We start from the raw sequence: 14,629 nt of genomic DNA on the forward strand, positions 1-14,629 counted from the left end.
TCTGCCGACTCCACATCCTTCCAGAGTCTATAAGGACCCACTCCCCTTGAATGACTAAAGTAAGCTGACTGAATGGTTGAGTTCACTTTCTTATTTTGTTCTTCATGAATTTAATGGCATAGTTCATGTTCAAGTTCACTGTAAAAGAAGAAAACGGAGGGAAAAATAATTGAGATTCTCGATTCTTATTTGGCTTGAAACAGCTTAATAATGTAAAGATGTCCATCTGATTGGGTGCGTTGGATTATATGGAGTTAGGCTGATAAGACTTCGTTTCCTATCAACCGTATCACTTTAAATCATATGCCTTGGAAGTGTTGTTCTAGTGCCAAACGTTTACTGATACTCAGTTTGAGCACTAGAGATTAAAGACGTAAAGCAGGCAATTTGGTGTGTGAAGTATACAGCTTTTGTTTAAGACAAAGGTATGGCTTGTCTCCACCAGAGGTCTCCCATATTTTACTTTAATGTTTGAAGTATACTGAATTCCCACAAGCTAATTAAAAATCAGACTGCTATGCCGGTAAGCATTCACTCTGTGAACTAATTTCTGCCAAACGGCCATAAATGTGTCCCCTGGTATGAAATTTAGACCTTCTTTCCCATCAGAAAAGAGGCATGTGGTTTGGTCCCAACCTCTTCATTTGCGAGAGAAGGAAACTGAGGGCCCACCCCGAAAGGTCAATTGCCTCCACTAAGGCTCAGCAGCCTCCTAAGTGCCCAGCTGGGATTCTTCTCGCTCTCAGCCCGTGGTTCTCACCAAACCCTGCTTGCTCTTGCTGAGTTGGATTCAGAGCGATTCTATGATTGCTAAGTGCCAAGCACTCTTCTGGCACTTTATCAGTATCGCTTACTCCTCACGGCAGCCCCATTGGGAAAGTGCTGTTATCACCCCATCTGCTGGCTGGGATACCTGAGGACCAGAGGGTAGGTAGCAGGGTGCCAAGGTCCCTCACCCGTGCTTCTCACCAGGAGTCTGTGCCTCTCTGAGATGCTAAGAAGAAGCGTCTAGAGAAGGGACAGATGTAGAGGGAGGACCCAAGTGATACGCAAGGAAATGTGTGCCATTCCAACCAAAATAATGCAGAGTCTGGAAACCCCAAAGGATTAGTGGAAAATGGGAAGCCAGTCCCAGGCCAGGAAGGGTCAGAAAGTAGCAGAGGAGCTTGCAAGCCCTCCAGACAGCAGCCGTGGCTTGATTTGACCTGAAATGCCTGGCCAATTTCTGGGCTTCTTTCAGAATTCAGTTAAAATGTCACCTCCTGCAGGAAGCCTTCCCTGATGCCTGGGCTGTGTTGGTGCCCCTCTTCTGGTCTTCTGCAGCCTTTCTTCCCCTACCATGGCCTTTGTCAGATTATATGTAATTGTCACTTGCTTGGTCTCCCGCACTGAGGGGGCGCTCCCTCGGGGCAAGTCTCGCCCATCTCCGTGGCCCCCTTTGTCAAGCACAGGGTCTAGCATGGAGGAAAAGTGCCCCAGAAATGTTTGAATGAAAAGTCTGAGACAGTGAAGGGGAAAGTGGGTGTAAATGGTTTTGTCTACAAAGCCATTTTTTTCCTTCCACAACTGGCCTGGTTGGATCCAGGGTCTGAGTTGGATTTATCAAGAGAGAACATTCCCCACCTGAGAAGGGCCCTGAAGGTCAAGCTCAGAGCCATTGAGCAGAAGAGTTCCCTAAAGTCTAGCCAGCATCTGTGGGGGCACGGATGCCCCCCAGATGCCTTCTCTAGCAGTGTTAACAATATAACCCCACCCCAGGTTTTCATACTTGGGGAAAAGGTTCCAGCTCATGTTCTCTGCCAGGAGGACCCTCCCTTGCCTAAGGAGGAAGAATCCACTGGGCCAGGAGCTGCACCCTTGTGCATTTGCCTGATGGAATATCAAGGGAAAGAGAAGATTTGGCCCACTCTTCAAGAACCCTCTATCTAGGGGGAGAAAGATACACCCACACAATGGTTCATAGAGAAAAATCACAAGACTTTTCTATACCTCATCTCCTTTGCTCCTCACAGGATCCCTGTGAAAGAAGTGGTGAGCCCGTTTTTCAGATGAGGAGGAAAATTGAGGCTCAGAAAGTCACCCAGAGCAGGTGTGTGTCTACCTCCCTCATCACTCCACAGGGATATATAGAACCCAGTGCCTGGCACCTCGTAGCCACCAGGCAAATACTGGGTGAAGAGGCCGGTGGGGGAAACAGCAGAAGGAAGGGAAAGGCAGAGCCTTGATTCGAGCCCAGGTCAACGTGACCACATCCTGTGGAGGGGCCAAGAGCAGAGAAATCATGGCCGGAGCGGGGGGCGGGGGGGCACATGGGCTCCTTCATCAGCTGTCAGGCCACTGAGTAGCAGGAAGGAGGGAGCCATACTGAAAGTCGAAAGTCAATTCTGTGTTAGTCTATCTTGCCTTGCATAGTGAAGAGCTTCGATATTCAAATCTTTTCTTGGAAATCTCAAGTATTCCATTCGGCTGCCTCAGAGTTAGCTAACTTTATTTACTCATGCTAAACAGGGCCGTTTTCAGAGAGGAAATTATGCAATGTGCTATGCAAATGTGGCATTCTGGGGAGAGCGGGTGTAGAGATAAGTGTGGCCACCAAGACATTATAAAGATCAGATCACTGTGCCTCTGGGGGCAGCCTGCGTGTCACTCGATAAGAGGATATGCCATATGCTCTACTTGGAATTGCGGCTCATTGGGATTCTGTTTCTGGTAATTACGTTTTCACCAAGTTGCCTGTCTGTGAACTTAGTTTAGTACAAAGAAGGAACAGGGAATAAAGCTTGGACAAGTGTCAAGAAAGTTCCCATGTGGACTGAAGCAATCGCTGGGAGCTGCCCCACACACTTCTAGATGGGAGGGGACAAGAAACATCAAATTCTCACTCTTTGTTCTCCCACGAACAAAGTCTCTTAAAATTCTCAAAGGGTGGGGAGATGACATGGGTTTTCTTGGCCACTTTGTGAAAATAGGTCACATTATTTTACTAGACATCGCATGTGCTTTTCAAGCAAGAGAAAGGAAGTAACCATGGAAAACCCCTCTTCTGGAAGCAGATGGAGCTAAGCCCACCCCCAGCATTGTTCCTAGTCTGTGGGCACCTGAGACAGAGGGCTGGCCTCCCCAAGCCGTAGGCTTCCCTGTCTGAAAACAACACCAGTACCTTCCCTCCAGTTGGTCATTGACAATCCCCAAGAGGCTGACCCTTCATTGATTGAATAATTGCCAGATGAACACATGACAGACTTACCCCCCCACCCATACCAACAAAGTCAGCACCGATGTAGCGTCTTTGGTGGCCCTGGAATCCACAGGGTGATGTTAAGATTCTGCAAGATTAAGAATCGCTAGAGAGAACGCTATAGGTAACCCTACTCTTCCTGTTAAACTACCTCTGTTCAAACGCGGGAACCAAATAGATTTTTACAGTGAGGGGATCCTGTAGTAATCACTCGAAGTGTGATCTACAGAAGGTCCGAGCGAATAATCGCATTGCAGACACCGTTGCTTGCCAGGCCCCTAGTGTCACGGGCACCGCTGTGTGCTTGTGTGACTTTCCTGACAACCCTAACAGGACCACCCCACCCCCCAGCATTTTCTTTTGAAAGAAGTCAAGCATACCACCAAGTTAAATGAATTGTACAGCGACCAGTCTTCTGCTATATCTAACACTGACGTTCTGCTGCTAACATTTTCCTCCACTCGTTTTATCACGTATATACTCCATCCATCAACTCTTTTTTTTTTTTTATGCATTACAAAGTAAAGTAAATTGCAGACATCCGTACCCTTCTCCCTAAACACATCAGCACACGTAGTATGAGGTGGAGCTATAAAGTCGTTCTATTACCCTGTCCTACAGATGAGGCAACCAAAGCAAAGTCACGTGCCCAGGGTCAGCACACCAGAAGGTGGCAGAGGCGCCCATTCTAGGATTTCTAGAAATCCTGGAGCCAGCACTAGGTCACAGTTTCCCTGGGCGACCAGATTCTAGCACACGTCCTAATATCTGCGTCCCTGATTACTGTTCCCCTTTGCAAATCCGAGGATTAGCACCAGCACATTTTTTTTCCCTTTCCTCTTGGAGGGAGCTGACTCCTATGCCTGGCAGTAGAAATGTGCCAAGACCTGCTCTCCATCCAGGAAGCTTCACACTTTACAACGGCCCCCAAGCTGTGCTGGGAAGGAAAGCTTTAGGGAGCTTCAAAGAAGACAAAGTAATTGATTGCTACTTGGAGCAAATAACCCATAAGCTGTCCGTGGGTTGATGGAGAAATGGTTACTTAATTTTCTTCAAAGGATTGATCTGACTGTCAGGAGAAGCAGCCAACCTAATTGAGTGTGCTTGTTCGCACCCTAAGTGGGAGCAATTGAGTCTCATTCCTGTTCGGGCTAAAGAACGTCACACGCCGTGCCTGGAGGCTCCCCCTGGCATGCATCAGGCTTGGGAAGGGCTGGGGTTGCTGGTGCAAGACCATCCTCCTTGGGTGGGTTTGTAGAATTTACCAGGGCCTGGTCCCTGTCTCCCCAGGACAAGACCCCCTTTTCCAAGCCCTTGGTGCAGCTCCCAAGGAAACTTGTGTGAGTAATGTTCTTTCGCTCCAGGACGCCTCTTATTGTCATTTTGGTAGTGGATGTTGATGGAGTGGTGACATTCGGGAGATGGATTGCCCCTTCCCACCAGGCTTCGGATTGACCGTCTCATGCTACCTGCCCCCCAGAGAGCCACGCGGAGTCCCATGAGTCATCATTCGCTTCCCAGCCGTGCCTTACTGGCCAGTTACGGCCTCTCCCCTCAGTTGCATTCTGTCATCACGGAGCCGTGCCAGGCTGGCTTTCCCTGGAACCACCGTCAAAGCTTTATTCACTGCCACAGACTACCTTCTGTGTGAGACACACCACTACCTTGGTGTGAGGCCAATTCCCAGAGTGTCGGACAGCTCCAAAGGGCTGCCATCTGTCTATGAGTCTGGAGGCTCGAGGAGCCCCTGGGCTCAGCCTGCCTTGCTCTCCCTGTATCCCTGCTCCTGAACAGAGCCTGAGGGGAGGCACAAATACCTAGCCTGAATCTACCCTCCCTGCCAGGAGGCACAAATACCTAGCCTGAATCTACCCTCCCTGCCCTCAAGGGCAGAAGAGAAACAGCTTTTCCCCAAGCTAGAGAAGGGCCTGGGTCTGCCACTTGAGGGGGCCACCAAGTGCTCGGTGCGGGGGAAACTTGGCAAGGACAGTCCGGGAACACACAGGCAGCTTTGCAAAGTCAGCCTTCCTGAGATCAGAACCCCCAGGGCCTGCCTACTGAGAGCTCAGGCCATTTGGATATCCCCTGCCAGAGCGAGCCAGCATCCTGCATCCTTAAGAGCTAGCCCAGGTCAGGCACACCCCCTTCTCTGGGGGAAATGAGGGTCGGTCCTCTCTCAGGCGCCATCCAGACGACTAGACCCCAGGTTACAATAACCTTGTTCAGGTCACGTGTGTGCTCTGGCTTCCTATCTCGCCGTGTCATTATCAGTCCTGTGTCCTTGGGATGTTACTTGCTGTCCCACATTTGTGTCCTCTGCAATCAGTGATCCCACCTTACAGGATCCCGGGAACGTGTCAGGTGGGAGCTCAGCACCAGGCGTATAGAAACGCTCCATATGGGTTTTTAGGGTGCCGGTAGCACCAGTCAACTGCTGGAGGGAGGGCTCCCCTATCCAAAAACCCAGCCTCGACAATCTTCCAGCCTGTGCTTGTGGAGAACCAAAGCCTGCCGTGACACGAGATCCCCACTGGACAGAGCCTCCAGCTGCAGAGAGAGTCTGTGATCCCGTTTGTACATACAGAGGAAGCGGAACCACGCGTTCCTTGCGAAAGCAGTCATGTGGCTTTCTGCATGCAAAGAAATCCTGGTCTCCTGTCAGCTGCGAAGTCTCACGATGGTCCTGATATCTAGGAATCCCAGGGTGGCCTGCCTTTCTCAAGGAATCCGGGTTCCCTGTTCCTAAGCCCTTCCTGACCTCTGGTTAACAGCACACGCCTGGGAGACTTGATAGTGTTACTGAGTTGCTAATCTCAACTCCAGCTGTGGTGGTGTTCCAAGAATTGACCCTAAAGCCCAGAGTATTGGATTTCAAAGCTCTGGAAATTCAGCTGGCCTAGAAATCCCACAGTAAGGATAAAGACTTCGCTTCTAAATGCATTTGGAGCCACCACCGCCAAGAATTAAATTACGGTATTGGCATCCATATTTTATTATGAAGGGATTATTTAAATACAGCAAAAGTCAATCAGCCCCATTTATCACTCGGTAATGAGCTATAGCCTGTCAGAGGGAGCCATGGAGGAAGGCCTCAGCCCGGGGGCTGAAATGACAGTGGTTGGGAAGTCCTCTGCCTCCACACAGGAGGACCAGCAGTCATTAGTGTCCCTCCATCTCCTTGACAGATATTTATTCCATGCCTGATGCTGCCCAGAACCCTCTTAGCAGTGTAGCAGTGAAGGGACCAGCCAGGGCCCTGCCTTCCGGGGCCTTACGTCTAGATAGGGAGCAGGCCTCAACCAGGAAGGAAGGGGTGGACGGGATGTTGGGGACTGGTGAGCATTGGGGTGCAGTCAGGGGTGAGTTGCGTAGATGGGGTGGAGAGGGACAGGGTGGGTGGGACAGCCACAGATGAGGGGTCAGGGCGGGGGCCCCTCGGAGAGGCCACAGGCCTGTGTAGCTCACCTACTATGACCCCACAGGAGTTCTGAGAAACAACCAAAAACCATGAATCATTTTCTCCCTCTGAAGAGCCTTGCTTAGTCTAGAGCCTGCATTCAGAAAGCATAACTTTGCCCCAGGCAGAAGGGCTCTGAGTAGAGTGTAGTGGCTGCAGAAAGTTAGGGTGCTGCCAAGCTCCAGCCACGGCTGGTAAGGGCCACACAGCGTGTGTCTGTGCTGCACGCTGGGCACTGCAGGTGCCGGGCTCCAGGCCTCTCTGGAGCCTGGAGCTCGACGGCCCTGTCAGGGCTCGGGTCTCCGTTTCATAAGGAAGGAACCCAGGACCCAGAGAGGGGAGTGGCTTTAGGGTCACATCATTGGTAGTGCCAGAGCTGGAACTTAAACCCGGGTCCCACGGCTCCGAGCCCAGTGTGCTTTTCCTGCGTCTGCACTTCACAGTAAAGTGGCTCTTCCATGCTTGTTCCTTTTCTCCTCCTCTCTCTCAACACCGTAAGCTGCTGTTGGAAAATGGCTGCCTTTCCTTTCCCTTTGTCCCACAAAACATTGCAGAACCCTTCCTGCCTTCCAGATGGCCAGCCCTGAGCTCTTGCTCCAGATTGGCCTTCCATGACGTGGTATACAGCCCCTGGTGGTGTGGGAAGAATGTAGCGTTGCAGGTGTGCCTGGACACAGCTCGAAATTACAATAGATCGAAACAATCGCTTTCGCAATTCTCAATTGCCAAGTAACAAACCACCTTCAAATGTAGTGCCTGAGAACATCAAGAGCCATTTATTTTGCTCACAGACCTAGAATTTGCCCAGTGGGGCTTGGCAGTGCATCTCTGCTCCACGTGGCATCTGCTGGAGGCCGGCAAGTTGGGCCTGAGGTCTTGCTTTGTCCCTGTGCGTGTCTCCATGGCTCTTTGGGCTTCCGTATGGCATGGTGGGTAGGTTGGTTCCAAGAGCATTTGGTGACCTTGCCTCAGAAACCATGTTAGGACCACATAGACTGTGCTCCACTGGTCCAGGCAATCACACAGGCCCACCAAGCTTCCAGGAGAAAAGACCCCAGCACTTGATGGGAAGAGGGCCAAGGTCACACTGTAAGGAGAGCATGTGAGGTGGGAGGTACTGCTCTGGCCATCTCTGAAAAGAGTAGTCCGTAAAGAAACCTGTTTCAGTGCCTGTCTGATCCTTTCGATGACATCAGGGAGGCCTCCGATTGGCTCTGGTTTGTCTTCGAACTTCTCTAACTCTTGGTTCTCTCTGTTTATCAAAAGAGTCCGCTTTCGGCTACAGTTTAATGAAGGGTCTTCTTAATCTGTTTTCTTGGTTGCTTTATTTACAATAAATAATTCTGGTTTTTCATTCTTGGTAGTGGTATGACATTTTCTTTTTAAAATAAACTTATTTTAGCAAAATGTGAGTGCTTTCAAGAGAAAAAGTAAGCACAAGCCCTACTTTGCTGCTCTAGACTGACTCTCACATGCGCGCATAGACAAGGCGGTTCCTTCGTCCCCTGCAGCAAAACTTAACAACCTCAGTGGCCATCAGCTGGGGAGCTGTTCAGTCACTAAGTAATCCCTCCAGTGGGCGAGGGTGCAGCTGTGACCAAGAGTGAGGCAGGTCTGTCTGCACATGTGTCCCCAAGACGCACGGTTATGTGGCAAGAAGCACAAGGTGGAGTGCATAGCATGCTACCCTTTGTGGACAGGCAAGGCGGCGAGAACATAGCTCCCCTTGGAAATGCACGGGAATGGATGCCAAGAAACTGGGGTGGTGGTTGCCTCTGGGAGAGACGGCAGGAGAGACTTACCACCCACTGTAAAAAATGTCATACTTTCTTAAATGGGAACATAAGAATGTGTTGTGTGTTCGAATCTACATACTTTCAAATAAAATTGGCAAATCTCCCTTCCAAATAAATGATACAAAAGGCAGTGCCAGGGGAAGAGAGACATGTCCTCTCCCCCTGCAGTGAGGCTCCACTGGAGGCCTGCCATGCCTCCGGGGCCCTGGGGTGTGATGGAGACATCTGTCATCCCACCTGGTCTTCCTGTAGGGTGTGGAGACTTGGTCTGCATGGTATCCTCTGGTCCCGAGCCCCTTGAGGTGGGACCAAGCCTCACTCTTGTCAGTCTGGCTCCCTAGGACAAGGCCTGATGCCCACAGTTCTGCTGAACCTGCTGCCAGAGCTCTAAAGCTCACACACGTCTGTCCCGTTTGGAAATGTGCACACCTGTGTACCGAGAGGTGCTGTTGGAGAGACCTGGCTTCCCGCCATCTCCCTGTTCGTGGTGGTGGTCACCGCCTTCCAGATCAGGCAGAGCCGGCTGGCCCACAGCTCAGCCTCGTGCTGCTTCCCAGCCCTGCTGGGCCCCAGAAGGACCTGAGGCCCTATGTGTAGGAGTGTGGAAAGAGATTCACTTTTTCTTTGTTTAATTTTAAGTGCAAAGATAACACACCTCTTCCTTTGAAAAATCAGAATGTTGCATTTAAACCCTCATGACCTTGACCCCCCCCCACCTTTAGTCCCACCTCATCCCTTCCAAAAAGGCAATCACTGTGTACCCTGCCAGACATTTTCTTAACTTTCTCTCTTATACCCACATGCAGGAACCCGTAGAGAATAGACAGCCTGGTTCTGTGAGGCTTGATTTTACACGAATTGCGTTCCACTGCCCAGGTCCTACTGCAACTTGTTTTTTCCACTCTCCAGTATGTTCTTGAGGCTTCACTGTGTTGAAATAGCCAGAGATCGAAGTCATTCCTTGTTGTCACTGGTTTTGCACTGAATGGACGTGTATGGTTGTTTTTTTTAGACTTTCCCTTGTTGTGGGAGATTTGGGTCACGGTAGACCCAAATCCTGCTGTCGACGTCCTTGTTCGCGTCTCTTGGCCCTCGTGGGTGTTTTTTTGGGAACATACCACTTGCCAGGTCATATGGTGTGAAAGTTTCAGGTTAAATAAACAACGCTAATGTGCCCTTCAAAGTGGCTATGTTGGCTTATTCTCCTACCAGCCGTGTTTGAGAATGTCGGCTTCTCTGTGTCCTCGCAAACACCTTTCTTTTCCCCAGTTGATGGGTAAAAGGTTGAGATCTTGTTTAAATTTTTTCCTGTGTTCTCGTGAGGTTGAGTACCTCTGTGTGTGTTCATTGGCTGTCTCCTTTCTCTTGTCTGTGAATGGCCTCTGGGAGTCCTTCACGTTTACTGCAAGATCTTTGGCTCCTAGAGACATTTTCTAGTTATTTCACTGAGTCTGTAAAGTCATTTGTTTTATATGAGTTAAGTTTCAATTGTGATGTAATCAGTTTACCAGTCTCCACACCCGTCCCCGGGTATTTATTTTTTTGTAAGTGTTGATTCTTTCTTTTTAAAGAAACCCTCTCCTGCCCCTAAGATCACGTGGATATTCTCCTATATTGTCTTCTGGCAATTTTCTGTAAATTTTTGAACTAGAATCCTAGGCCCTACTCCTTTTGAAGTGATGTTGGTAGGGGGAGGGTCCCACGGATTCGGATGGGCAGCAGGATCTGGGCAGTGCCAGTGTGCAGGCCACAGGCCATTCCTGGGAGTCGGCAGGGAGGCTCTTGAGGCCGTCACACCCTGACAGTCCTCCCCTTGTCCTCATGTCCCTCCCGGTACCTCAGCACTGGCATGGCTCCTCCGTCTCGGAGCGAAATCCAGGGCACCTGCATAAAGGCAACCTGCATAGGACTAGACTGTGGGCGGGACCGGGTTCTTTTTAGCAGCTCTCCCTTGGGTCCTCCTTCACCTAAGACACTGTGGCCATCCAGAGAGGAGCAGACAGCTCGTGTCCCCAGGGCTCCACACAGGGAATGTCCATAGCTGGCGTGGGAGCAGGCGAGGGCAGAGGTGGGGAAGGAGTTCCCCAAGATGACACCAAGAGGCCCACAGACGAGCCCCCCCCACCAGCATTCCCTGGTCTCTCAGGAGGAAGCCTACTTTATAACTGCCCCAAAGCTGCTGAAAAGCCAGAGCCTCCCTCACTGCGGAGGTCCTGCTCCCTGGGGACACTTACCTTTTAGTTTTCTTATGAAATCCCTCGTGGGAGTTTGATGTCTCAATTGCATTTCTGAAAGTTGTTCCGCTTTGGGGTTTTGTCCTTCCTTTTTTGTTCTTAGTGGTGGAGATGGTGGGTCTTTTTTTTTCCCCCTGAAGGCTTTAAGGTCCCCGAGCTTTAGGAGGGGGTTGCCTACCTCCAAACCCATTGACACCTACACCCATGGTTTGCCTGCTTTTCCTGATCACACCCTCAGGGGCGCATCTTCTGTGAATGGGAAGAGAGAAGAAATCCTAGGAGTCCTGCTTAGAGAGGGGAAGGTGAGGAGTGGGGGAAAGGGAAAAAGGAAAGAAAAAGTATCCTTTATAGTTTTGCTTTCTATTTGAAAAGGTAAAAGATTGTCATTGAGGAAATGTTTTAAGTACTGAGTAAAGAAAATAAACCACGTGCCCCAGCAAACATGCTGGTAAGAATGAAGAGGCTGGCTTCACTTCTGAAGACAGAGGGCTGCCTGTGTTCCAGTAGGGCCCTCACTGGACATTCTGGATGACATAATTTTTAGAAATATTTTAAGGTCCTTGGCTGGGAAAGGGAGGAAGATTCCTGCCACAGAATACGAAGAAAGCAGCACCCAGAGAGTTGATCCTGCCTGGTCGCTGGTGTTTGCCACAGGGCTGCTGGCCATCCTAGGCGGGCCTGCCCCAGGGAGAGCACACAGAGCCTGAAGCCCTTAAAAGCCCAGAGGGTGCACTGGAAGACATCCCCATGAAGCCACAATCCCAAACAGAGTAGCCTTCAGACCATTAAACTGAGCTGTATTGGGGGAGATGGTGCTGAGAGAGGAGAGAGACTCACCTATCCTCTGTAGAGCTGAAGGAAAAGTAAAAATGGGGGAAAACCGTTGGGGAATACCTGAGCCCAGGTTTGTCATCACCTGCTTTCGGGGCCAGGATTTCTACTGACTGTGTTACTACCTTCCTCCCCTCCCCCCACCCAGCCACCCACCACCAATATTTAAGCCACATACTTGGTTCCGGCGCTCTCGGTAGAACTCACTGGGGTGACACAGGTGTCCCACAGCTGGAACGCAGTGATGTGCAGCTGTAAATGTGCTCAAACCCCAACTGTACACTTAAAAATGGGTGCGTTTTATGGTAGATAAATTATAACTCGGTAAAGCTGCTGCCAAAAAAAAGCCCACCTACCATTCTTCTAATCAAAGTTCTTCTAGCGTTTGTTTTCTTTTCTGCACTTGTATTTTCTTTGTAGGGCTACTTTTTTTTTTTTAACATAGCAAAATCATAATTAATATAGTTTTATCCTTTTTCATTTCAAATTTTAAAGTCTTTTCCAATGTCATTGCAATTATTCTTAAACAGGATTTTTTTAACTTGGGTTTTTAATATGTACTTCATTTTAAAAAAAGATTTATTTATTTTAGGGAAAGAGAGAGAGAACGTACTCAAGTGGGGAGGGGCAGAGGGAGAGAATCTTTAAGCAGACTCCCTGCTGAGTGCAGAGCCCAACATGGGGCTCCATCCCAGGACCCCGAGATCACGACCTGAGCCAAATTCAAGAGTCAGCTGTTTAACTGACTGAGCCACCCAGGTGCCCCTAAAAGCTTTTATTTTTAAGTAATCTCTACACCTAACATGGGGCATGAAGTTAAAATGCTGAGATCAAGAGTCACATGCTCTCTTGACCGAGCCAGTCAGACACCCCAGTTTTTAATATGTACTTCAAAAATATATCTTGAGTACCTTCTCATTTTAAAATAATTTCAAGGAATGCAGTGGTATACAGTACAAACATTTAAGTTCTCCCATTGATACCCCCACCCCATACATGCACTCCCACCATCAATTCTCACTTCCCTTTCCATAGGCAACCACTGTTCACAGTTTGGTTAAATATAATTTTTAAATGGGTATATAATTTTGCATGTGATGGGGGAAAAATCATAACTTTTTCCCATATTTGGGGACATTAGGTTGTTTCCTGTTTTGCCTTTTTTTTTTTTTTTTTAAACATGGGGCAGAGGATTCCATTGGAGGAAATACAAAGTAGACCTTAGATTACATGGTCCTGTATTGCTCTGGTGATGTCAAAGCCATCAAGGACTGGTACTAAATTAGATACCAAATTTGGGGATAATTTCCAAGTGAGAGAAGGGACCCAGCCATACAGTAAGGATTCTGTGTTAAATGCTTTATCAGTCTGTTCTCATTTAAAGCACCAAACATCTCAAGAAAATGGAGATTATTCCCATTTTACAGATGGAAAACTGTGGTTCATAGGAGCCAAATGCCTTGCCCAAGATCACACACCATCTAGTGCAAAGCTTGGCTCTAAGTTGCCAGACACCAGATTGGAAGCTTGATGGTTCTATAACCAAGTAGGGGACTCTTGTTTTCGGTCTTAGCTTAATTTAGGCAAACACCATCACAACCATCAAACACCATTTGTCTGCAAGGAAGCACTGAAATGTTACAGGGATTCTCGGTTGTTGTTTTAGCTACAGTTTAAGTGCCTCACGTGCAGTAAACGCTGTACTAATGCTTTATGTACTTCATTCAGTTATCACCTTGAAGGGGGTGGGCATTATTGCCATTTACCAGATGGGGAATGTGAAACCCAGGAGGGTTAAAACAAACAAAAAAATGTTGCCCACTGTGACTCAGAGGAGGGACTCAGTTCCAGCGGTGTGTGACTCCAGGCCTGGGCTCTGACCAGACTCTGCTGCCCAGCAGAACACAAGTCCACTGAGCGCCTGTCTGCATCAGGCTGGGCCACCAGACTGTGTTTCATTTTGTTCTCCCTCTCCCTCTCCCCAGACAACAGCGACCTGATCGCGTGCACGGTGATCACCAAGGACGGTGGCATGGTCCAGCGCTTCCTGGCTGTCGATATTTACCAGATGAGCTTAGTGGAGCCCGATGTGTCCAGGCTCGGCTGGGGAGTGGTCAAGTTTGCAGGCCTCCTGCAGGTATGATGGCGAAGGACTCTCGACGCTCTTCTTGGATGGCTGTACAGACACACACACAGAAGAATCATCTCCACAGTTAATTTCTGAGGATACAAGGAATACACGAACAGGCTGTCCCTGAAAAAAGTTGAAACACTACAGAGATAAGGATCAAGTATTCTTTGACCCAAACCCTCAGTTCTTAAACTTTCTCCTGCATTGTCAGTATGGTCCTTCCAGAGCTGGTGCTCCGCCAAATGCACATATAAATACAACTGCATGTGCTGTTTATAAACATTGTGTACACATACTTGAGGGGGGGTGTGTGTTTTATAGTGTCACAGTGAACGTATTCTTTTTTTTTTTTTTAAGATTTTATTTATTTATTCGACAGAGATAGAGACAGCCAGCGGGAGAGGGAACACAAGCAGGGGGAGTGGGAGAGGAAGAAGCAGGCTCATAGTGGACGAGCCTGATGTGGGGCCCGATCCCAGAACGCCGGGATCACGCCCTGAGCCGAAGGCAGACGCTTAACCGCTGTGCCACCCAGGCGCCCCAGACAGTGAACGTATTCTAAACTTTTTTTGTTCATTCAGTGTATGTCTCAGAGCTGACCGCGTTAGTATATGCAGACTTACTAGTATTCTTTTAACTGCTGCGTGACCATACAAGGCATAGTTAGCTAGTACCCTGTGGCTGTGGCCAGCTTTTTACCTTTACAAACAGTGTTGCCATGAGCAGAACCGTCCTTCCTTCTTGAGCAAGGTTCCCCTAGGCAGCTATCAAGAAGTTGGGGTGTGCCTGGTTTCAGTGTTCATAGGTGCTGCCAAATTCCTCTCTCAAGTGACTGTTGCCACCGGCAACATACGGGAGTCCCCTTGTCCTCACCCCCTTTCTAGCAGAGATAGGCTCAAAATTGCCAAACACCAAGTTGGGACTAGGATTTTCTTAACATGT

The 14,629-nt window shown here is 49.1% G+C and overlaps 1 protein-coding gene across 8 annotated transcripts in view; it reads left to right on the forward strand.

Annotated features, from left to right (window-relative positions):
• The window catches only part of CLEC16A (C-type lectin domain containing 16A), a 201,227-nt gene that overhangs the window by 131,276 nt on the left and 55,322 nt on the right, over positions 1-14,629 (forward strand). For all 8 annotated transcript variants that reach the window (XR_003321956.4, XR_003321957.4, XM_026520320.4 and 5 more), the window contains exon 19: positions 13,542-13,693. Coding sequence is in view for 6 of the 8 variants with exons in the window: in XM_026520320.4 (XP_026376105.1) it covers positions 13,542-13,693 (152 nt within the window). In the remaining 2 variants the exon portion in view is untranslated. The remainder of the gene's footprint in view (positions 1-13,541; positions 13,694-14,629) is intronic.

This window comes from Ursus arctos, unplaced genomic scaffold (assembly GCF_023065955.2).
Source record: "Ursus arctos isolate Adak ecotype North America unplaced genomic scaffold, UrsArc2.0 scaffold_2, whole genome shotgun sequence".
NCBI lineage: Eukaryota > Metazoa > Chordata > Mammalia > Carnivora > Ursidae > Ursus > Ursus arctos.